At 35.5% G+C, this 24,960-nt stretch overlaps 1 protein-coding gene and 2 long non-coding RNA genes across 3 annotated transcripts; 1 reads left to right on the top strand and 2 right to left on the bottom strand.

Moving 5' to 3' along the window:
* The first annotated feature begins 6,567 nt into the window (after positions 1–6,567).
* On the top strand, positions 6,568–11,908 carry LOC107774195 (putative ribosome biogenesis protein RLP24). Its single transcript, XM_016593674.2, has 5 exons — positions 6,568–6,730; positions 6,990–7,102; positions 11,142–11,255; positions 11,379–11,515; positions 11,606–11,908. The coding sequence occupies exons 2-5, from the start codon at positions 7,022–7,024 to the stop codon at positions 11,772–11,774; spliced, it is 501 nt and encodes a 166-aa protein (XP_016449160.2). The 5' UTR covers positions 6,568–6,730; positions 6,990–7,021; the 3' UTR covers positions 11,775–11,908.
* A 641-nt stretch (positions 11,909–12,549) lies between these two features.
* On the bottom strand, positions 12,550–13,375 carry LOC107774197 (uncharacterized). The gene is made up of 2 exons (XR_001645450.2): positions 13,217–13,375; positions 12,550–12,880 (listed from the first exon to the last, which is right to left on the bottom strand). It is a non-coding gene; the product is annotated as an uncharacterized LOC107774197 (long non-coding RNA).
* Positions 13,376–17,943: 4,568 nt separating this feature from the next.
* LOC107774196 (uncharacterized) lies at positions 17,944–18,896 on the bottom strand. The gene is made up of 2 exons (XR_001645449.2): positions 18,733–18,896; positions 17,944–18,292 (listed from the first exon to the last, which is right to left on the bottom strand). It is a non-coding gene; the product is annotated as an uncharacterized LOC107774196 (long non-coding RNA).
* Positions 18,897–24,960: the final 6,064 nt, after the last annotated feature.

Below are 24,960 nucleotides of genomic sequence, written 5' to 3' on the forward strand. Positions count from 1 at the left end.
GTGTCATCGCGGGGGGCGGGGGGGGAGGTAAGGGGGTAAGAGGGCTGAAGGAGCTACTAGGCTGAGAGTGGGGTCTTGAAACATAGGAACTTTGACTAAAAGATCTGTAGAGTTAGCGACGATTCTCGAGAAAGGAAGATTAATATAGCTTGTGTACATGAGACTAGGTGGGTAGGAGATAAGGTGCGGGATGTGGACAAGTTAAAACTATGGCATTCTGGGAGGGTTGGGGACATGAACGGGGTAGGTATCTTGGTTGATAAGGACCTCCGTGAACTAGTGGTGGAGGTTAGGAGGGTAAATGATAGGTTGATGACTATTAAGCTAGTTGTTGGAGGTTTTACTTTGAACATAATCAGTGCGCACGCACCCTAAGCATGTTTGGATGAGGAAGTTAAGAGACATTTCTGGAAGGATTTGAATGAAATGGTGCGTGATATTCCATATACCGAGAAGCTTTTCGTATGAGGAGATTTCAACGGCCACATTGGAGCGACGTATGGGGGGTATGATGATGTGCATGGTGGCTTTGGTATTGGAGATAGAAACAGAGGAGAAACGTCTCTGCTGGACTTTGCTAGAGCATTTTATTTGGCGATAGCTGATCGGCTCCAACCCTACACTACTATATAATGGCAAGGAGTGGTCGATGCAGCTTTTACCCGAAGGGTCGGGATCGATTTCTACAAGGAGTTAATATTGGTTGGGAGTTGGGTTTCTATCTAATCTAGCTATGGGTGTTGCTTTTAGTTGCACTTCTAACCATGTTTGGATTTGTTACTATTCTGCTTGTAATGCTATTGATTGTTGAAAATAAACTAAGTACAATATTTTTGTAAGAGTTTTCTCAATTGATAAAAGGCACTAGGGAAGTGACTGACACCTAGTTGAGTATCTAATGGGATCTAAACTTTAGGACAAACTTGTTATATTAGGGGTCGTGACATAACCATTACACATAATTACTCACTCTATACCTCTCAGTAGTTTGAGTGACTTTGTCCTAATTGGCTTTCTCAAGCCCAATTGGGTGTTCAAACAATACAAGTAAAATTGGCAAAGTCGGGTATTACTATCTCTAGGTTTAACCCTTTAATTGGGGCTATCAATCTCTTGAATTCACCCCAATTCCTTGTTATCCTGAATTTCCTAGACTTAGTCCCTCTTTCTCAAGAAGAGTCTGAGTTATAAATGCATGAATCAGTGTTTGCAACCACCAATTCTACAATTAAAGCATGAATCGAACTAAATAGCACTAACCCATAAACAATTAAGCCCTAAAATTGAAGACCCATTAAATAACCAGACTAGGGTTGGGTCACAACTCTAGCTAATGGGTTTAGCTACTCATAATAAAGGTAGAAATCAAATATGAAGATGAAATATATGCCATAAAAGTTGATTACAAGAACAAAATCTAAGAAAATAGGCTAAAACTACTATAAAATTACTCAAAGTAGTAAAATATGGTTGTTCACGAGCTCCTCAAAGCAAAAGATGACCTAAAAATGTGAAAAAGATCTATTTACACATAGCTGAAATTACTGGATAAAAATACCCCTACGGATGTTCCGCTGCTAGCGCAATACTGAGCGCCTCAGCGCTTGAACATTCGCGGTCGTGCAAAAGCAAGCGCGGACCGTGTTTCTTCCATTTTAGATTGGGGCTGGCTTGATTTCGTTGGGCACGTAAAAGAGACTGCCTCAGCGTTGTCTTCAACCGCGACTGCGTAAAATGTTCGCAGACTGCGCTCTTCATTTAAGCTCAAATTTTCAGGCCTCTGAATCTCTATTTCGCCCTCAGCGGAATTAGTACTGCGGCCGCGTTAGGTATTCCACGGCCGTGCTATTTCATCGCAATCAACAGTCCCTGTCTGCATCTAAACACCTTCTCTGAACCTCAATTCCGCTGTCAGCGTAATTGTGGCCACCTCAGCGGTGAACCTTCCGCGGCCGCTCTTTTCCTTCGCTGTCAGCGCTTTTATCTCATCTTTGAACTTGTACAGGTTTAACTCCTTTATGAGCTGGTTATGAATTTCTTGCTTCATTTTGACCAAACCCTACAAACAAGTATAATAAGTTAGTTTTCGGGAATACTTTTACACATTTTTGGTCCAAAACCTAAGCAAAAGAGAGCATAAGATAGGCTAGAATCCGTAGTTATCAATAGCAAACTCGAGTTTCCCGAAGAAGAGAGAGCACTTGGTCACCTTCCGGAGTTCGGTGGTCGAGACTCAAATTGATTATTTACTCTGCAGGAAGTCAGATAGAGGAAGAAGATGACATCTAATGCTATTCAATATCTGATACCTCTAACATATTATTACATTCGATGCATTTAATACTGGCGCATTAAATCCGTTTCTTCACTGCCCACTTTTTTCATACCATTAATCTAAGATCTGTAGTTATTAACTTTAATTAGGATTAACTCCCCTCAATAACTGATTAATTAGTTTAACCAAAGATTATCATTTTCTGGTCAAACAAATATGAGCTATTATTTTGATTCCTCACTATTTTTAGAATCCAATGACACCAACGAGAATGGTACAAAAAAAATAGAATTACAACTGGGAGATTTGAGAAATCTTTTTCATGTAGTATTTCTTAATTAATGTCCAATGATTATCTATATTTATCAAGAAGGTTTAAATCTAAAGATTATTTACAAAGCACGAAGGCCCTTAGCGAAATGTCGTTCGCCTTTTTTACCCTTTAAAAATAGAGGTTACACGGGATAATATAGTCATTTAATTATTCCCCTAATATTTAGCACTTTCAAGTTAACTAAAATTTTGCTTATTAAAGTTTACCTTATTTAAACTACTACATAGGAAATCCAAATATTTAGGATATCAAAATAAATCAAATTGAACAAATTATTAATAGAAACTAATTAGAAATGTACATAGTATCAGATTTCATTAAACATTTTATGGTTCCATGAAATGCATACGTTTCTCCCAAATTAAAGTATAGTCTATATAATTATTTTCTTGAAAAATATACTTATGTTATTAAAGTGTAATGTCACGTCCTTAGTCTTAAACTAAGCGCACGTGCGGCACTTGACAGCTTGCTCACGATCTTGCACAACTTGCTCACGTTCTTGCTATGCCAAGTCAGCCTTACTACACTCAAGATCGCCAAGAAATGTTAGAACACTTGAGAATTGCCAAAGGAAGCTTTTGTATTAGAGGGAACTTGATTGTTTTGCTTGGTTGATGAATTACAAATGAATGCCCCCTATTTATACTAATCACCTAGGGGCTAGTATGTAAATTATAATTGTTCTACAAGTTCTTTCATATTTACAACTAAGTCCCTTCTCTAGAATATTCTACACATCTAGATTCTTCTAAGGACTTTCCTAACAATTCTATAGGGTTTTAGGGTTTTCCTAAGGAAACCTCTATATTTCTCTAGAACCTTCCTACAAATGCATAAATATCTAGAACTTTTCTAAAGAAATTCTCCATACTTCTAGAATATTCCAACAAGATTTTTTCCCTAACTTATGTGACCCTTCCATATGGCAAAAATATATGCCAAGTGGCACCTATGTGGCATGATGATGTGGCGGGTCATGACACTCTCCCCCACCCAATTTTTTGCCGCCCTCGGCACAAAGCATCGACACATATGCGCACCTTGCCTTGACGTCGTCGGAGATCTTTGTCCATTACCCATGATGCTCTATGAAGTGGTTCGCTATCCCATTTCACAAGGTACTGGCTAGTAGCTACCTTTCTTCTTATGTGGTTGTACTTTGGATGGCTAGCAATGATGACCTCCATCCTCCGCCCATCGGATGCCCCTCCTTGCTCTTGGCCTGAATCTTCCCATCACTCAACCAAGTCTAGCAGCTTCTAAAGCATCGAGTCCATGCTTCCACTCCCTATTTGGCTGCCCTGCGTGGTCCAGCCTTACTAGCAAACTTGAACCCTCTGCTTGGTGCATCGTCTGAGTCCGATAGCATGCCATCACTTTGTAACTCGTCATCCTCTTCAACTATGTCCGTCCAACTTATCTTGCTGCCACTATGCTCCATTTGCATGGTGCCAAGATAGGCTTTGGAATCCCCTGCTTTCGGTTTAGATTCCAAGCGCATCCCTCCAATACAGGCGGTTCCCCCTGTGTCATCCTTATATGCTTGAGCAAAGTTCCCTATCATTGCTGCAAGCTTCCCAAGCTCTGAGCATTCACTTGCCCGATGTGATCTTTCACAGAAGTAGCACCCTCCCTTAGGCATGTACTCCCTACCATTTTCTGGCCCCTTGCCATTTCTCTTGGACCCATATCCGTTATGGGATGGCCCCTTACCATTACCCTTGTATACCTCGGCTATGCATTTCCCGTTGTCCTCATCATGATCTCCCTCATCCCTCTCGGCGTTGCCTTCTTTGGACTTGACAGGCTTTATCTTGAAGTCAACAAGTGACTAGGCTACTCCGATGGCCCCGTTCATGTTGGCTATTTGATGTCTTCTTAACTTATGCTTTGCCCAATTTTGCAACCCATCCATGAAGTAGAAGAGGAAATCTTCCTCGGACAATGACGAGATTTGCAACATTAAGGTAGTGAACTCGCGTACATACTCCCAAATTGTGGCCTCTGTCGGAGCTCCCTTAGCTTCCGCCAATCTGCCACCTCGCGTGCAGCCCGTGCGCCACCATACTGCTTTCGCTTAGGGACCTTCGCGTTGATCCCTTCTGCAAGTACCAAGCCCTTGGTAATTCCGGCCATGGTTCCCTACAAAACTTCCTTCTAGCAATCTCTTGTATTCTTTCTAACATTCCTTAGTCATAACCTTTGCTCTGATACCACGTTGTCACGTCCTTAGTTGTTAACTAAGTATACGTGCAGCACTTGACAACTCGCTCACGATCTTGCACAACTTGCTCACGTTCTTGCTATGCCAAGTCAGCCTTACTACCTTCAAGATCGCTAAGAGAATGAAAAAAAGAACACAAGAGAATTGTTCAAGGTTTGTATTAGAGAGAACTTAATTGTTTTCTTGGTTGATGAATTACAAATGAATGCCCCTATTTATACTAATCACCTAGGGGCTAGTATGTAAATTATAATTGTTCTACAAGTTCTTTCATATTTACAACTAAATCCCTTCTCTAGAATATTCTACACATCTAGATTCTTCTAAGGACTTTCCTAACAATTCTAGGGTTCTAGGGTCTTCCTAAGGAAACCTCTATATTTCTCTAGAACCTTCCTACAAATACATAAATATCTAGAACTTTTCTAAGGAAATTCTCCATAGTTCTAGAATATTCCACCAAGATCTTTTCCCTAACTTATGTGACCCTTCCATATGACAAAAATATATGCCAAGTGACACCTACGTGGCATGATGATGTGGCGGGTCATGACAGTAATCTATATTTTGACTACCTATAATCTTTAACCCATTCTGACCATCTAAAGTTATGAAAACCACGAAAAACTTAACAATCAAATTTTAACATAATGCGGGTGAAATATATAAAAAAGTAAAAAAAACATAAATATATAGCTCTTTATAGTTTGGAAACAACATAAACATAATCATTGGAAACAATTACTGTACTATTAAAATATGTAGAATTTTAAATTAGTTAAAACTTTGATTATTAAATATTTTTTATTTGAATTATGTAAAAAAATCTAATAATTAAAAGTTTAAATCAATAAAGATTTTACCTTCATTGCCAAAAAAAAAAGATTTACCTTAAATAAAATTTTCCTTATTTGGAATATGAAACATAACTATAACATATTGCATGTTAATCTTAATAACAAAACTTTAAAATTCACTTAAACTGTATCTATTGAATTTTTTTATAATATTTAAAAATTACGATCAATAATTATTTCAACTTGCAGAATCATAAAGAAAAATGTATTCTAAATGAATAGAATTTACACAATAATGGCAGAATATCATATACTCAATAATTATTTTTCTATTAATATTTGCAGACTTGAAGCAATTAGAATGAAATAGTAAAACAAAAAATATATTCTAAATGAGTTGTCATTAATTATTTTCTTTTTTTCATAAATATTCCAACAAAGGACAACTCCCTATATTATTATATATTATGTTATTTGTTATAAATTATTAATTAAATATTAGTCAACTTTTAAGTTTATAATGCCATTTATCAATTTGTATTATTTGAAAATTTATAGTAATAAAAGTATTTTTACTTGTTTGTTTCTATATTAGGATAAGAATTAACAATAATTTTTATAAGTTATTCTTATTATTCTTTGAAGACTTCTTTTTACAGGGTTTCATCCTATATTTTGCCTAGTAAATAGGATCGACATTTATATTTTTAGAAATTTATCTATTTCTTTTAAAATTCAATTATATTATTTAATAATATTGATTTATGTAATTTTTAAAAAATATTTATTCATTAACATGGGAAAACGCCTAAAGCACCTATGGTAAGACTAGTATAATCCAAATAACTTAATGGCTAGTAGTAAAAAATAAAAAACCTGATTCGTCGTAATCGCAGTTCGACTAATATTTAGTAGGATGCGACTTATAATACGATAATGAGAGCTTGCATAGTTCCGAGGCCTCAACCCTATTTCGTTTCTGCCGCCATTCTGAGGCTCATTGGTCAGCTAGCTGCTCCGCTCTCCGCCACCGTCCACTTGCTCCCCCTCCGTTACCGCCGCCGCCGCCGCACTCTCTTCCTCTTTGCGTGATCCGAGTGATTCTCTCTCTTCCATCCCCTTTTTCTTACATTTTCTACCATTCTCTTTTTTTTAGCTTATTTTCTTGTCGAATATCTTTGTATTTTTTATTCACAGTAGTTCCTCAATAGTTGAGCTGGAACTATTTATTTGGTCGATGCTTTTATGTTATAAAGATCTTATCTTTGGTGTACAACTCTCCAGTTTTGCTTGTTAAATCACTTTGTCCTTGTTAGTTTCATGGTTTTTATTTAATAGTACATTGTTATATTACAGAGAGAATCAGGGCAGCTTAACAGGAGAACACAATGAGATTGGAGAAATGTTGGTTTTGTTCCTCAACTATATATCCAGGCCATGGTATTCAGTTTGTTCGAAATGATGCAAAGGTTGGATATTAATCTTTCCTCCATTTTTACTTACTTTATGATATGCATACCTTAGTAATGGTTTTTAAAAAATTGGTTATTTGCTGGACTCAATATGTTTTCCGCTGGGAAATCATAGGATAAAGTGGAGCCCCAGATGCTCCGGTCTAGTGGTAAGAGTGCGATGCTGAATGTGGGGGTTAGGCGCACGTGATGGGTTCAACACTTACCATAGACAAACCCTAGTATTTAAGTGGAGAAGAGTAGAGGGGCGGGCCCATTATCTAACGAGTTTCGAACCTATGCTGGCCCTTGGGAATATTTGGTTATGAAAAGATATCATAGGTTACTTAGATTTTAAGTTTTGAGTATTGCTAAGGATCTTTGACTTAATATCGAGCTATAATGCATACTGCTTTACAGTCCGATTGCTGATTATCTGGTCTGAGACTAGCTTTGAGTTTGTAGAAGGTATACTCTAACTGTTCTGTGGCTATAAATTTAACTACTTTCATGTTTGAGCTGGGGTAAGGATGAACTTTCAGGCAGACCTGCACTAGGACCAAGAGTTCCAAATGTGCATCGCTAAATTGAGCTAAGCATTTCAATGTGCTATTACTATGCCCGAGCTCTTGTTTAGGAAAGCTTGAAAAACCGAAAAAAAAGTTAAATCTTCTTTGTGCTAAAATCTAGGGGGAAATCCTAATTTAAAGTCTTGACCTTTTTATTCATGAAAAGGACACTAATTTAAATTGTACTCTCATGAAGCCAATTGAAACTCATTCATATAGGTCTCCAGTAAGAACGGTTCACTCCATCTAGCCTAACAGCAACAGGTTTTATTCCACATCACTATAGATCAGACATAAGTACCATTAACATTTAGAGTTTTGTGACGAAGTAATAATTTATCGAATAAACAATTGAACTCTATAAAGGAAAAGAGGCAAACTAAGATTTAGGCATGTCTTATGAGCCAAGGGCATATTGGAAACAACCTCTCTACCGCTACAAGGTAGGGGTAAGGTCTGCGTATACACTACTCTTCCCATAACCCACCCATGGAATTATACTGGGTATGTTGTTATTGTTGTCGCATGTCTTATGAGAAGCTTAACATTCACACGCTGTAATCATCAACAATATAACATAATCTATAAATATTACATAAGGATCGTGGAACTATATGATTTTCATTGCCTGTGCACATAATCGGGAACTTAATCAAGAAAACATAGCTGACCAGCCTTGTTGGTCAAGTTCACTTCATTTCTCATTCAAAAAGTCACAAAAGGCTTCTTAGGGGTGTAGGCGATATATTGGCCAATGCCGGATGTGAAGTAAGTATTTGTTGAAAAAGAGAATAGCATTCATGCTTTTTTCTCATGGATTCGAGATCCCTATTCTCGAACTCGATCAATTTGTTATATTCCTTTTGTGAGGAGCAATTGTTGAGGGAATATTTTACTTCTACCCAATAGACGTGCCTATATCCATCAAAAAATGCTATTGATATTTTTCATTGCCAATATTCTTTTTATCATCATTGACTCCAAAGCTATACTGTGAATCGGGGGTCAAGGCTCCAACAAGACCTGGAGACCAATAATCTTCCGACCACTAGTTTTCCTTGAGTTTTAATGATCCTAGATGCCTTTATTCTTTAAGTTGTGAGGAATTCTGGTTTCTCTTCCTTTCTGTTTTCTCTTACAATTAGCATTTGGTGGTGCACAATAACCTGCTTTCTGGGCAACAAGAAGTCTTTTTTTCCAAAATTCCTTTTATTTCTCACATTCCATCACGTCAGAAAACACTTAAATATTATTTCAGAAAATAACCGCTCTAGGTTTAAGAATGAGCTTTTATTTGTTAATGCCAACTTCTGATCAGATTAAGATAGATTTAGTCCCACATGCCTTCTATAAAACTCATTACTTCATCAAAAAAAGAAGAAAATAGATTTAGTCCGAAAATAACTATCACGTCATGTGGGCTGCATCTTACGTGTTATTCCGTTAGTTATGCAGATTTTTCTTCTTCTTGAGCTTTTGCTATGGTAGCAGCCCTGCAATTTTTTCATTGTCATGGGTTTGATGGTGTTTCTCTAGTTTCTACCCAAGAAATAGAGTAGCAGGTGGCAGTGTTTTTAAAGGCAATCATGGGGCGAGTCTTAGAGCGCGCATCAGGGCGGGGCGGTCAAAAATCGCCTCGGAAGCGGAAATGGAAAGCGTAGTTCCATTAGGCGTACATCTCAAATGATTAGGCATTCGCCCAGGCGCGCCTTGCGCCTTAAGAGAGAGACGCACGCCCAGGAGTTCAAGCAAATCTAGTGAGAAATCTAAAGAAGAAGAAGAATACCGCAACAGGGATCTATTTCTTCACCATAAACATACAAATATAACAATTTCAAAACTTGGAGACTGCCTGTTGCTGTTTAAAAAATAATATAACTTGCTTTCTTGGTTGCTTGAGTGGAGTGAGCATGGACAACGGGTAGCAGAGAAATAAGGGAAAAATAGGTACCATTGCTTCTTCATTCTCGGTTTCAGAAACTTGGATCTGGGTTTGGAACACAATTTAGGATAGAGGATTAATTCTCAAATGTTGGGGGTGGGTGGTGGGTGGAGGGAATTTAGGGGAAAATGGCAGGGGAGAGTAGCAAAGAAGATAATGGATTATTCTTGAACAATACCTTTTCTCTTCTTTCCAAAATAAGCTGACGGAGAATTCTGTGAAACACCGTTTGTTTCTCCTATTACGTATAAGATACAGAGTAAGTTCCTTTTTAAGTTCTTTTTTTTTCAACCTTGTTTAATTTCATAATTGGTTTTAAGTTTTTAACAGCATTTTCATTTATATTCCCAAAAGAGGTTTTTCTTTTTTCTTTTTAGTTTCTTAATTGGTACTGTTATTTTAAACTTTGCCAGATTATTTTCATCTCCTTACTAATTCATAATGCAAGATATTGATATATAAAGTTGTTTAAAGATATGAACAAAAACATTTAGCAACTCATTACAAATATGGATGTTGATGTATACGAGGATGAACATTGACACTGATTAACTTTATAAATTTGTAATTTGTATTGTCTAAATTTGTGTTAGAATGTTGATTTATATTAATTCTTTCTATAATACTTTTTGCAAATTTAATTTTTTTTAATAATTTCTATTATATTTTACATATTTTGAATAATTTATGATATTTTTAATGATTTAAAAGATAATTAAAATTAAGATCCATGAGGCTTACACCCCGTGTCTCGGGACTTAAGCCTCGCCCTGTCTTAGGTAAAACGCCTTGTCTCAGTCTCATGCCCCTGCCTTTCAAAACACTGGCGGGTGGAGCTTCCCTCCGTTCTCCCTTGCTGAAGATCCTCGAGTTTAGCATTAATATGGCTCCAAATTAGGGTTTTGGAAAATTGTCTCCCTCATTTTCTTCCAATCTTAATTTTTGTAGCTGTTTAAAAGCTTAATGAGGGGTTTTCTGTGAGTATTGCAGCCCTTGGCTTCATAGCCACAATTGGGTGGAACAGAGAGAAGTGTGAGGAGCAAAGCCTAGAACAAGAGAGGAAATATTGGTTGCAAGCTTCCACACCAACTGCTGAAGTGGGAGGGGCTGCAAAATATTCCACCTTTGAGAATAACCTGCTATGGGTCCTTTAATGATTCTTTTCCACTGGCCCTATAATGATTTGAGCGATTATTTTTGGACAATACTCTATTTAACCTTGAATAAAGTGCTGTACTGCATTCAAAGCTAACTAAATAGCTGTTCAATCACAAATTGAGTCGCATGCAAGAATAGTAGTTAAACTCTTTCACCTAAATTGCAGTTGAGTCGAAGAGTGTTTTAGGACTAGTCATTGATTTATGATCTTTCTGGTTGTCTCTTTTATGGCACACCATATTTTCCTCATTGCTTTTCTTTCCAGTTTCACGTGGTTTTCTTGAAAGGGTTGCTAGGAAATGAATCGTTGCTAGGAAATGAGTTGTTCTGAATTCTAGGCCGTTCATCAAGTAAAAGAAAAGCTTTTCTCTGTTTTCTCTCTGTGCAGATCTTTCGGTTCTGTAGATCTAAGTGTCACAAGAACTTTAAGATGAAGAGGAATCCACGTAAAGTAAAATGGACAAAAGCATATAGGCGGCTGCATGGAAAGGACATGACTCAGGTAAACGATGCCACTCTTTTTGTGATACGATGTATATGCTCTTTGTTGAATTAAACTTCATTTACTTATTTGTTTTTTTCGGTTACTGAAATTTCTTTTCCTGCTGCTAATTCCTATTTGAAGGACTCGACATTTGAATTCGAGAGGAAGCGTAATAGGCCGGAAAGATATGACAGGAATCTAACTGAGAACACTTTGAAGGCCATCAAGAAAATTGATAAAATCAGAGTCGATAGGGAGGATAGACATATCGCAAAGAGGTTCCTTAGATTGTGCTTCATTAATTTCCATCACTTTTTATTTGTCATATGCCTTTAGTTGCTATTAACATTAGTTGGCAAATCGGACAGGATGAAAGGAAAGAAAGCCAAGGAGCAGAGAGAAGCAGCGAAGGAGCTCGAGCAGAGTATTCACATGGTCAAAGCGCCTGCTGCGCTCGACAAAGAGCCATCCCTTACACTGCCGATCAAGGTCAAGGTTTCGCAAAAGCAGTCAGAGGAAAATCGCATGGAGGAATGAACAATTCACTCCCTATATTCTATATTCTCAAACTATAACATAAAATGCATTCTCATTTCAGTATGTATAACTTTTTTGTTACATTTAACTCTCTTAATCTTGTATCCATCAAAAAAGAAAACTGCCTTGAAATATTAGAAAACTTTTCTGACTAGATACAGACACACACACAGAGACTCTTGAATTTGGGTTGATCACAACTAGGATAGGTCCATCTTTTAATCCAAGTTCTCACAGTTTTTTTTATAGATGATACTTGTCATATTAATATCGGCTAGATGATCTTTTTAGATTCATTTACAGCTTTGGGGTACAATATCTAAGTACTCATGAAATTAACATAAAAGATCTCCCTTACTTTTCGATTTCGTAATGGTTTGGCAACTTGTCGAGTGAGGATATTACATTCTGTACCCCAAGGAAAACTCAAAAACTTTTCATAACAGCATTACTTTTTTCCTCTCTTTTTACTTGGATGCAAGCCTATTAATAAACAATCATAAATGCTATGCTTTTGCTCGTTTACAAGCTTACCTAAGAGGTTAGGCAACGGAACAGAAGAACAATACAAGCACTTATGACAGAATAAAAGATCACACTACTAGTAATGTGTTGGGAGAAAAAGGGACCACTTTGTTCCTACTAGTTTCACCAATAATAAGCAGTTTGTACTCCACTAACTTTACTAGTGGAGGTTGCAGGTATCCGTGAAATTAGTCAAGGTGCGAGCAAGCTGGTCTAGATACCACGGTCATAAAAAAACTTTAGACTAATGGAAGTAAAAAAAGAAGAAGTAGATTTTCATAATCATGGAGTGTTTCTAGTTCTCATCATGAATTATGGGAGAAAGAAGCTCAATGATATTGAATCTATTAGTTACCATCTTGTCTGAAATCAGGCAAGTACAAATGACTTATTATTTTTAACAATGTTCTTAGTTTGTCTTGACCATGGAATTATTGTCTTGGAGCATTTTGTTACCCTTCTCCTCAGTCATCAAAATCTCTTTCTTGTCTTTGATTTGATCAAGAACTATGTTGTGTTGTGGTGGTTTAGTTTCTACTATCGGCCTTGGCGGCTTCCTTGCAGTTGTGTTTATGCATCTTCTGCAAATCAGACAACATAAAAATCAACAATTCCAAAGAAGTATCAATAAGAAATAACTCATAAATTTAAGGAAATGATAGAATCTTGCTTGTCTGCATGCATGTCAAATAAGAATTTAACTTATACAAACTGACAGTGTAAATAACTTTTGCATCTTCTACATTATCAAATCAGTGCTACTATATGCAGTTACATTTTGTTCTAAGTAACTTTAACTTGACGGTATAAAAATTCTTTACACCGTTGACAGTGTAAGAAGTTAAACTCAATAAGAATAAGTGACATGCACAATTACATATTGATGTGAAAGATAAAGCAGGTAGTTGTTAACTCACATGGTAATAGTCTTAAGCAGACAAGCCTGGGAGCTTGGAAATATTTCCATGGTTTTGGGCACTATGCGCCTGAAGAAGAAAGCCATTAGCAAATTATGGATTAATTACTTGAGAAAATGAGATGAAGCTATAGCTAGTCTTAATTTTATTAGAATGTGCGCTGACTGAGGAAAGAAGATGTGGTATATAAAGAGCAATCAGGCAATATAATAATTGTAGACAACTGTTGACTACAAAAATCAAAGTAGAATTTGAAAGGAAGATTATTTTTTCCATCCGGTGTCTGGTATATTCACATTAGAATATCCGACTAAATTCGAATTCGCGTCGTAAAATCTCAATATAGAGTAAAGCGCTTCCTAACAAAAATGACTTTATATCCAAAACTCGAACCCAAAACCTGTATTTAATGATGAAAACCAGTACTCCATCACGATTGTTGTTGGTAGAAAGAGTTTAATTTACTGAAAGATGACAATAGTCTTCAGTTCACATTCTAAAACATTGTTTTCTTCTTGTTTTTACATGCTTATGAATATTCTTGTTTTCACGATTCCTTATCCATCTATTGTCTTTTTTCTTTTTAAACTTTTTCTCCAAATAATTTTGGTCAACGCTACCTTTTTCACACATGGCTGACTTATTGGAAGACAAGACAAATGAGATTTTTTTTCTTCCAATTATGTGTAAGGAGAGGACTTTGAATATTCAATGAGAATAGTCAATTAACTATGAAAGATTAAATTAAAGGAATCTTGTGTTGGTTTTCCTCTAATTTTTTTTTTCATATATAGAAAGGGATAAATAAATCAATTAAATTTGATTCATGAAGTGATTCTTTCGGAGTTAAATTTTTATGTCCATATTTGAGAAAAATTAAAATCTTTTAGGATTTTTTGTGTGTTTAAATTTCCATTTCTATGACTTCTTATTGTTTTATCCAAATTCTGTGTTATGATCATCTTACAACTTTTTGCGTTGTCTAAACTATATAATTTTGTCTCTCTTTCTTTTTCCGTTACATGAATATCTTGTTTCCACACTCGACGAAGCAAGTTGTTTGGACTGAAAAATCCCTCCTTTGACTTAGTACTACTCCCCCCATTTAAAAAAGATTTACAATATTTCTTTATTAATCCGTTTAAAAGAGATTGACACGTTTTAATATTTCCTTAATAAAAAGTATTTATAGCCACACAAATGCTCTAGCAGGTTTAAGACCATAAATTTTAAAAGTTTTACTATCACACAATTGCTATGACTTATTTAAGACCATATATCTCAAAAGTCTTTCTTTCTTTATTAAAGTTTGTACCAAGTAAATTAAAATTAGGACAATTTTTTTGAAACGTATGAAGTAATATATACTCTATAATTGGTTGACAATGAAATATTATATTTGCATCGACATTCAGCAGGAGATCTAGAAGGAGTTGTATCGATTCAATCGAACCCCTTGTTTTTTGATCGAACTATGTAAATATTTGTAAAAAAGTGAAAATTAGTAAGATAATAACAAACCGGCTATATACTGATTATATATTTTGAATTTGCTTTTTCCGACGTCAACGTCGTATATGATATACGAGTTTTTTTTGGGCTTTATTTATTTTTGTCCCGCTCTAGAAACTATTTACATTCAGTAAATAAAAAAGTGTATAAAATTTAATTTGTATAATTTAGGCGTAATGTCTTCCTGGCTACTTAAACTTGTATCGGTTTGTAAAGCTGATATATGAACTTATATTTTTCCCATTTGAACACTTCAACTTCACATAATGAATACTAATAAACACATTTGACCATTGATCAAGCCTATGTGGAAGTGGCATAGCTGACATGACTAAATTGTGTGCAAATCACGCTGCCAAGACGCGTGAATAGTTTTATTTTTATTAAAAAAATATTAGAAATAGAATAAAATATAAATAAAAAAGAAAAAGAAAAAAAGACCTTTCTCTCTCCCCTTCTTTTTTCTCCTCCCTCCCCACCTCTCTCATCTTCCCAAGCAACTCCCCCGTCCTGTATTTTTTTTCATTTTCTATCCTACTTTCCCTTCCCTTCCCCGTTTCTTTTTCCCTTTCTCTTCCCCATTCACTAAATGGCTCTTGCACAAGGATGGCAAGCACAAATCTAAAAATAATCCAAATTATTATGTGTTGATCTATTAGAAAAAGAAATGCAAGACCGGATATCCGATTCATTAGCATCATCATCATCATCTGGTTCTTCTTGGCCGTCACTGAGCTCTTCCAGATCAGACTATAGCTGTTTTGGGGAAATCTAGGGTTTGCAAGTGGGGCTTAGCGAAGAAGCCGTCAATATGAGGAGGGCAAGGTTTGGAATCAAAGTCGAGTAGTTCTCGGGAGGGACTATCCCTGTTCCATTCCCTTTTGTGAATCTCGTCATCGGTTAAATACCAGAGAGAACTCAAATTGTGGAGGAGGGCACCGTCGCCGTCGCCGTCGAAGTTAGAGAGCCGACGACCTTGTCCACCCATACTCTGAAGCTGTTGCTACCTTGTGAACAGTATATATATACCACAGGCTATATACACAGGTTGTCAAAGCAGAAAAGAGCAGTAGGCTATATTATTGTTTGGACGAAGCTTTCATATAAGAGGAAGAAGATGATGGTGGTTGAAAATGGCTGATGTTTGGAGTTGTTGGTGAACTATTGGCTGTGTATGGTGGAGAAAAAAGAGAAAGAAAAAAAATTAAAACTTTTAAAGATTAACTATTTTCTAATAATATAGGACCCACAAATTCACATGTCATATAATAAAGACCAAACATATGACCTGATATTCATGTTAGAGCGATTGACGAACACGTTCAACAGAAAGTGTTTATTAGTATTCATTCCGTCAAGTTGAAGTATTCAAATAGGAAAAATATAAGTTCATGTATCGGCTTTACAAACCGATACAAGTTTAAGTGACCAGGAAGCCATTACACCTATAATTTATGTATATAACATACAATATATATATAAAATACAAAATTATATTTTTTTTTTGACTATTATTTTGAGAATGACTATACAATCTCATTTTTTTTCCTTCAGCGTAGTACGCCTAATATACTTTTGTCTGTTCCTGCAACATCCTACACCTAATGTATTTTTGTCCGTTGTTGCTGTTGGGTGACAACCCACCAACTTGAATTTTATCTCTTCTCCTTCTTATGCTGCTTCTACTTCTTCTTCTATACCTCACCCTTATTATTTTTGTTTTTAATTTCTTTTATACATTCATATATGAATCCTTTCTTTTCTTGTATTATCTTGCTGCATCTTCCAATTGATTGGAAATTTGCAAGTACACTAAACGTGAAACGTCTTTTTTGCTAATAACAAGCTAATCTTCGTTCAAACAAGATGATTTCATGTGCGGGATATGTTATTCAAAGTAATTATTTGTAGAATAAAATAAGACAAAACTAAAGCAACTAACGGCTAATCCTCTTTTATAACAACTATATTTTGTAAATGCGAAGGGGAGCCTTGAAGCAATGATAAAGTTGTTTTCGTGTGATCTATAAATTACGGGTTTAGATTATAGAATCAGCCACTGATGCTATTAGGCAGGGGCGGATTTAGGGGGGGGGGGTGAACCCCCTTCGCCGAAAAAATACACTGTATATATATAAGGCAAAATCTATTTTTTACCTCTATATATTAAGTTTTGAACCCCCTTAACACAATCCAAAAGTGTAGTTTAGTGGTCAAGGGAGTTCAAAATCTACATAAGGTCATGAGTTCAATTCCCACTAGATACAATTTTTTTTTTGAACCCCCTTCGTGGAGATCCTGCCTCCGCCACTATTAGGATAAACTGTCTATATTGCTATTTAAATTTATGAAAGATGCGTAAACTAAAATATTTTTGTAATTTTTATTTTTTGTGACGAAATAAAGTATAAAAAGTCAAAATTAGTTGAAATAGCTATATTAGGCCTAAACTAAATATTTACGTGCTAAGATATGGAAAATCTTGGGGAGGGTCAAAAATCACATGTCTACAGCCGATTCTCTATCTCTTAGGTACGAACCTTCTCTGAAATCTGCATGAATGTGAAATGTGCACTGCGCTTTAAATGCCGGTCGTCGCAAAAAGTAGCACTAAGATTTTACCGCGAATTGACACTACTACACAACCGACGGATTCTGATGGCTCATCAATAGTAACCAGTGGCGGACGGACGTGGTGACAAGCGGGTTCAACTGAATCCGCTTCACCAAAAAATAATACTGTGTATATGTATAAATTACGATTAAAGTTGTGTAAATTTTGTATAAATATTTTATTTGAACCCACTTGGCTATTACTACTATTTGAGGACTAAAGTTATGTACTTCTAAGATTGAACCCATTTACACAAAATCCTGGGTGCGCCACTTAGTAACGTAGCATTTGCTATTGCAAAAGGTCTGCCATTCTAAATATATGTCAATATTCCGATGGATTTTCTTACGTAGGAAATTGCTGCAAAAGATCTGAGGTAATCCTAGTAGTTTCTTAATTTGGGTCGTACTCGTTGGTTGTTCTTTTCTTCAATTCCTACTAGTGTTGATGCTTAAGAACATTTTTATCATTGCGATTAATTTCGCCATTACATACATAAGGATAATCTGCCAAGGTTACCATATACCCTTTCAACGATATTACAAGGTTACAAAATACCTGAACTTTTAGATCAGTCACAGTGTTACGTACAATTCATATATATTAGTAATCCATGCATTATTATCCGTATATTACAATTTCTGCATTACAGCTCTTATATTACAACTTTTGCATTATTACGAATATCCATGCATAACAAACCCTATATTACAATCCGGACAATACAAGCACCTACTACAGAATAACTTTAGACTAAGTACGAATGACTTATTAGCTTTAAGAAACAAGATTCCTAGTTTGATTTGACCATGGAATTATCGTCTTGGAGCTTTCTGTTACTGTTCTCCTCTGTCATCAGAGTCTCTTTCTTGTCTTTGTAATTGTTGTTTTGTGGTGGTTTAGTTTTTACGGGTGGCCTTGGCGGCCTCCTTGTTGTATTTAGGCATCTTCTGCAAATCAAACACGAACAATCCAACAAATCAAGAAGAAATGTCAGCCAAAAGTAATTCATGAATTTAAATATCTTCCATAAATTTGAGATCATTCATTCTGTTAACATATTGTCTCGTTTCATCCCTTGCCTTGTATCATGGATTCCACGCGTGTCAAAATACTTACCTTGTATCTTTACTTTTGACTTATGGCTTAAAATTGTCCTCGGTTAAACTTCAGTTTGGAACTCCTTAATGATTAATTAGGGAAAGTATGAGATGATTTTCTAACAGAAAGGGTATTATGATTTATGACTACAAAGTTTAATGAAGATATTTCTATAGTAGAGGAGTATTTAATTTTACAGCTTTTTCCTTTAAATAAAGATGATATAATCTTGCTTGTTGGCATGCATTTTTGGAAGAGAAAAAACCTAGGATATTAGCTGTTAACTCACATGGCTATTATTGTCTTGAGTAGACACGGCTTGAAGCTGGGAAATATTACCATGGATTTGGACACTATGCTACACGAAAAGGCCATTAGCAAAGAGTTTCTGAAATTTGCTTGGAGAATTACTGAGAGGAAGCAGTAATCTTGTTATATATGGTGTTCTGCACAAGGCAAGAAGATTGTGATATATAAAGAGCAATATTTCACACTGTGTGATCAATGTAGAAGCAATCATTCTCCACTAAAAAAGAAAAGAAAAAATTACTCCATAAAGAAAGACTTTACTTTTGGTGAAAGAGACATTCGTCTTTAGTGGGTTTCATTTTCGAAAGACTTTAAATTTTGGACAGCTATAATGTACAGATTTCTTACGCCATCAAGATATAATAACAACAGGCAACTTTTCACATAACCTCATATGGTACACTAAAAAATGAAAGAATAACTTGTTATATACAACGAATGTTAAATCAAACTGATGGTATAAAAAAGATCTACATTGTTTCGATATATATAACAAATTATTTTTCGACTACTTTCCCTTTGTTTTTTTTTCTATGTCCACAGAGCACAATTTAGGATAAGCATGTTTCACGATTCTCCTATCCTTCTTTTCTTTTTGATTTCCTCCAAATAATTATGGTCCCATGCAGCTTTTTCCAGACATAGCTGGCTTATAGGAAGACAAGAAATTGCGGCATTTGGTCAAGGGATAAGGTTTCATGTTTGGCCAAACGTGTCTTTTTTTCTTTTCCTAAAAAAGGCACTAGTACTTGTTTTCTGACAATATATAGTGGGTTCGATTGTTGTAGCTGGTTTTAGTTTTTAAATTTTTGGGGAACACTCTCCAAACACAATTATTTTCAAATGAAGGAAATCGTCTAATTTCAAATAACTCAAAAGAAAAGTATTTTTAAAAGCTTCTCCAAAAGTTATTCTTAAAATTCTGTCAAAACGACATAGAATACAAGATGACATCATGAGAAATAAATCTACATATTAATTAGATATTCAATAAAATGAATCTTTTTTATAGTATATAAGGTAAACGAAGAAGAGAAACATGTAAATTTCTCACTCTTATATTACTGATTTTAGTCTCAAACCACCAGATGTGCTAATTAAAATCTAATTTTCATCTTTGGACAGTAAGTTTGGACACATGTATCGGTATTTTTCAAAATGTTAGATCTTTAATTCTAATACCTAAAACCATAAATAAAAGAAAAAAGAATACCATCTAATTTTCAGGAAAGGATCAATTGAAATCCTTGAATTGTTTCTGCTAGACCAACAAATTTTTATGGAGAACCGATAAATATTTCAGCTACGAAAAAGGATTGTGATAAGGAAAGCTTCATTTTCGCGCTCTTGCTACGAGTAAATGATTCTCTTCGGATAATTCGTTCAATCCAAGAATAGCTATAATGTCCTGAAGTTCTTTGTAATGTTGCAAAGATTGCTTAACTCTTTGGGCGATTTTGTGTAATGGTCCTCACCCACGATTCGAGGTTAAAGCATGGTCGATATTGAATCTAAAGGATCTGCTGGATAAATACCATTAAAGGAGTTAAGGAAATGATATATAAATTGGGGTCAAATAAAATATACTATAAGGAAATTGATAAAGAAGAACACATGCGCAATAATCTGCCATATGAATGCACAAACTTCACATCGAATGTTTATCTTTCCTTAACTTTACTACTAATTTTTTTTTTGGGATCTGAAAATGAGATTAAAGTTCCTTTTTCGTCATTCAAATATTTGCAAAATGAAAACGTTCTATCAAGACTTTGATTAAACAACTAAACGAGCTTAAGACTTCAGCAGCGTTATTTTGAAGGTTGACTAAGTCAACTAAACGAAAGTTAAGACTTCAACAGTATCAATAATGGAAGGCAATCGATTATTAAAGGTTGCAAAGTACCGACACTTGGGATAATTATAACCCTAACATACGTTTAGAATTGGTTGTTTGGCCTCACTTAAATTAATTAGGGAAATTACCAGGTATGTCCATTTATAAGTAGCTCATTACAAAAATTGGCCAATTGATAAAATATTAATAATATTAGCCAAATTAGCCAATTAGCTATTTGTAGCAAAAAAATATCAAATTTTTGCTTTGTTTTGAGTGAGTGTTATTAGAATAGATTGGACACAACTTAAGGAGCTTGAATCTCAGTTTTGGGATGATTTAGTGAAGTTTTGAGGTGTTTGATTGAAAATTCGAAGTAAAAGCTGAACATAAAAAAAATGATATGTGTATCACACTGTGTATGTATCACATATGTATCATATTTGTATCAATTGTGTATCACATGTATATCCATGTATACCTGTGTATGAGATACATGCGTGATACATGTTTGATACATATGTCGCAGAAGACTTTTTTGAACTCGATTTAATTACGAATTTTGATACAAAACCAGTCCAAATCACTTCCAATCTTCCTCAAATTTTGTATATTGACTTATCTATATATTTTCAATGAATTTTAACTATACCCATTGAAAAAGTTCCTTTTTCTTTTAGATTTTTGGAATATTGTATAGATTTTTGTATTTCATCACCTTATTTGCTACCTCGTCCATGAAATTTTCTTTCCGTCTTGTATCTAATGTTGCTAATCATGCTTAAAAAATATGGAAGGTGATTTTAGCATGTGATTCTTTGAGAGAAAGAACCCTATTATTTGGTTTTTCAATTTTTGCTGACAAGTTTTGGTAAGTCTATGACTAATGGCTAGAGGTTGGTAAGTTGAGAATTATTTGGGACATTTGTGTAAGTTTTCCAATTAATTATTTGTCATAGTGTTCCTCGTAAGTTTTCTTTAATTAAATTGATTGTTTTATTCAATTAAACTTTAGTTAATTCACTACTAAAAAATGGCCCATTTCCGATTGAAATATTCCGACAGAAAAAATAGTCGTAAATTGCCTAAAAATATAATTTTCAAATTTTAATAATAATTACGACTGATATTTTGTTCATATCCGTCGTAAATTTTAGCGAAAAATACCCGCGTAACTGTTAACGACCAATTCGGTCGGAAACAATTAAAAAAAAATAAAAAATTGTGATTGATTCTATCACGACCCGAATTTCTCACCTTGGGGAAGGTGATGACGCCTAACATTGTACTCGCTAGGCAAGCCAACACTACAAAATATTTTAGCTTTTTCCTTTATCCTTTTAAAATTAAAATTTAACAAACTAAGTCAGCGCAAATAAAAGCGGAAGTACATAATTTAACTGATTACCATTATACTATTAACCAAAAGCCGAAATAGATACCACCCAGAAACTGGTGTCATATCTCATGAACATTCTACGAATACTACAAGTAATGATTTGAAAAAAAAATACATCTGTCTTGAAGAAAGTAAAACAGAAATAAAGTAAAGATAGGAGGGGACGCTAGGGCCTGCGGACGCCTGCAGGACTACCTTGGGTCTCCTGAATGCAATATCAGCAACCGACCTCTCGATCAGCCACTACCAGCTCCGAAATCTGTACAGAAAGTGCAGAGTGCAATATCAGTACAACCGACCCCATGTACTGGTAAGTGCCGAGCCTAACCTCGACGAAGTAGTGACGAGACTACGACATGGTATAACAATATATATATACTGTAACAGTTTATACTAAGACAGAAAGGAAATACATAATGAAATATAACAGTAACTTGCATTAAATAAATACGGAACCCAGTCTTTCTACCATTACTCAGCTATAACCAATCCTTAAGAGAGTTTCAGCACTACAATAATGAATCTCAGCAGAAGAAGAATATATAAATAATAATTGATGCGGCGCGTATCCCGATCCCACCATATAATCAATAATAGAATGAACATTCACCCTTATTACTCCTTGTTGCGGCGCGCAACTTGATCCCACCAGACAATCACATTTTTTCCTTATTCCTCCTGTTGCGGTGTGCAACCCGATCCTACTATATCAGTACCAATCATAAAATAAAAACAATTATATCACAGATTAATTTAAATCCTCCACAACACTTACACCTCAAATAAACACAATGGAAGATCACTACAATTATGAAACTTCATCAGTCATTACTACACAACGAGACCAACCAAAGGGTACCATGAATAACCAATAAACCAATGTAAATCAACAATGAGATATAATGAAACTACGGAACAATTAATAACATCAATAGAGAAATAACATTTAACAAGAAGCAATGAGACATGGAAGCATCAATAAGCAAGTACCAACTAAGAGAGGAAAGCAATATATAGGGAAACGGGGAAAGGGAACATGCTAAACAGGTAATTTGGCAACGCATAGGTGCTCTCACCACACCTATACGCCACACACATAGTATTTCACATAGCAAGCAAGTTGGGGATCCCTAATCCCTCAAGTCAAGATTAGACCAAATACTTACCTCAAGCCAACGGGTAATTCACAGCTCAAATACCGCTTTGCCTCTCGATTCCACCATCAATCCACTCGTATCTAGCCATAATTAACTTGATAACATCAATAACTCCTAAAGAAACCAATTCCAATGCATAATTATGGATTTCCCAACATTTTTCCCAAATGTCAAAAATCGACCCTAGGCTCGCTTGGTCAAAACTCAAAATTCGAATGAAAAACCGATTACCCATTCACCCCCGAGCCCGGATATACAATTGATTTTGGAATTCGACCTCAAATTGGGGTCCAAATCCCCAAATTTCAAAATTCTACCCAAGAACACCCAATTCCATCATGAAAAACCCTAGATATTAGGATGAAATCTTGTAAAAAGATGAAATAGATTGAAAGAAATGAGTTAAAAATAATTTACCTATGATTTGAGGAAGAACTTGCCCTAGGAAAATCGCCTCTTGAAGTTTAGGTTTTGAAAAATGGGAGAATGAATGAAAAATCCCGTTTAAGTTATGTTTTGAACAGCTGCAGATGTCGCATTTGCGACCTGAGCTTCACAAATGTGAAGCTCGCAAATGCAAAGAACTATCGCAAATGGGAAGTTCTCCATATTTTTGCTGCCTTCGCAATTGCGAAGGTAATGATCGCAATTGCGATCAGGGACCTCCACAAATGTGACAAAAAGATCGTATTTGTGATCACACCCCTTCCCAGACTCTCTTTGAAATTGCGAAGATATGTTCGCATTTGCGAACTCTGCTGGCCCAGGCCTTCTTCGCAATTGCGATAAAGACCTCACAATTGCCATGCCTGCTTTGCTCGCATTTGCGAAGCCTGATCTCGCATAGGCCTGCAACAGATACTAGATACACCAGCAACATTTTCCTAAGTCCAAATCACCACGTAGCCTATCCAAAACTCACCGAGCCCTCGGGATTCCAAATCAAACATGCGCATAAGTCTTAAAACATCATACGAACTTGCTCATGCGATCAAATCACTAAAATAACACCTAGAACCATGAATTCAATACCAAAACACATGAAATTTTCAAGATAATTTTAAACTTTCTATTTTCTCTACCAAAGGTCTGAGTCACGTCAAATTGCTTCAGTTTTTTACCAAATTTCACAGATAGGGTTTAAATATCATAACGGACTTGTATCGGACTCCGGAACAAAAAATGGACCCGATACCAACAAGATCAAATATTTTAAATTATTACATTTTCAGTCTTGTCAATTTTCTTCAAAAATTTATTTCTCGGGCTAGGGATCTCGGAATTCGATTTCGGGCATACGCCCAGGTCCCTACGGACCGTCGAAATACGGGTACGGATCCGTTTACCTAAAATATTGACCAAAGTCAACTAAAATCAACTTTTAAAGGCAAAATTATTATTTTCTCGAATTTTCACATAAAGGTTTTCCGGAATCACGCCCGGAATGTGCATGCAAATCGAGGAGAGATAAAAGGAGTTTTTAAGGCCTCAAAATACAGATTCGACTTCTAAAACAAAAGATGACCCTTGGGTCATCACATTCTCCACCTCTAAAACAACAGTTCGTCCTCGAACGAACATAGAAAATGTTACGCCCCACAATATTATGTTGATATTACATCCTGCAGTATTATATTACGATGATGTTACACTTCGTAGTACTAAATTACAACGATGTCGTACCCTGTAGTATTGTACATTGAATTTGTCATAAGGTAATTGACATAAGTCCAAGTAAAAGATTATTTGGAGATTATAAGGATTATGCTATTTCACAGGTGATGAGTAAATTCGTGAAGGTGAAAGGGGAATCAA

This window comes from Nicotiana tabacum, chromosome 5 (assembly GCF_000715075.1).
Source record: "Nicotiana tabacum cultivar K326 chromosome 5, ASM71507v2, whole genome shotgun sequence".
NCBI classification, from domain to species: Eukaryota; Viridiplantae; Streptophyta; class Magnoliopsida; order Solanales; family Solanaceae; genus Nicotiana; species Nicotiana tabacum.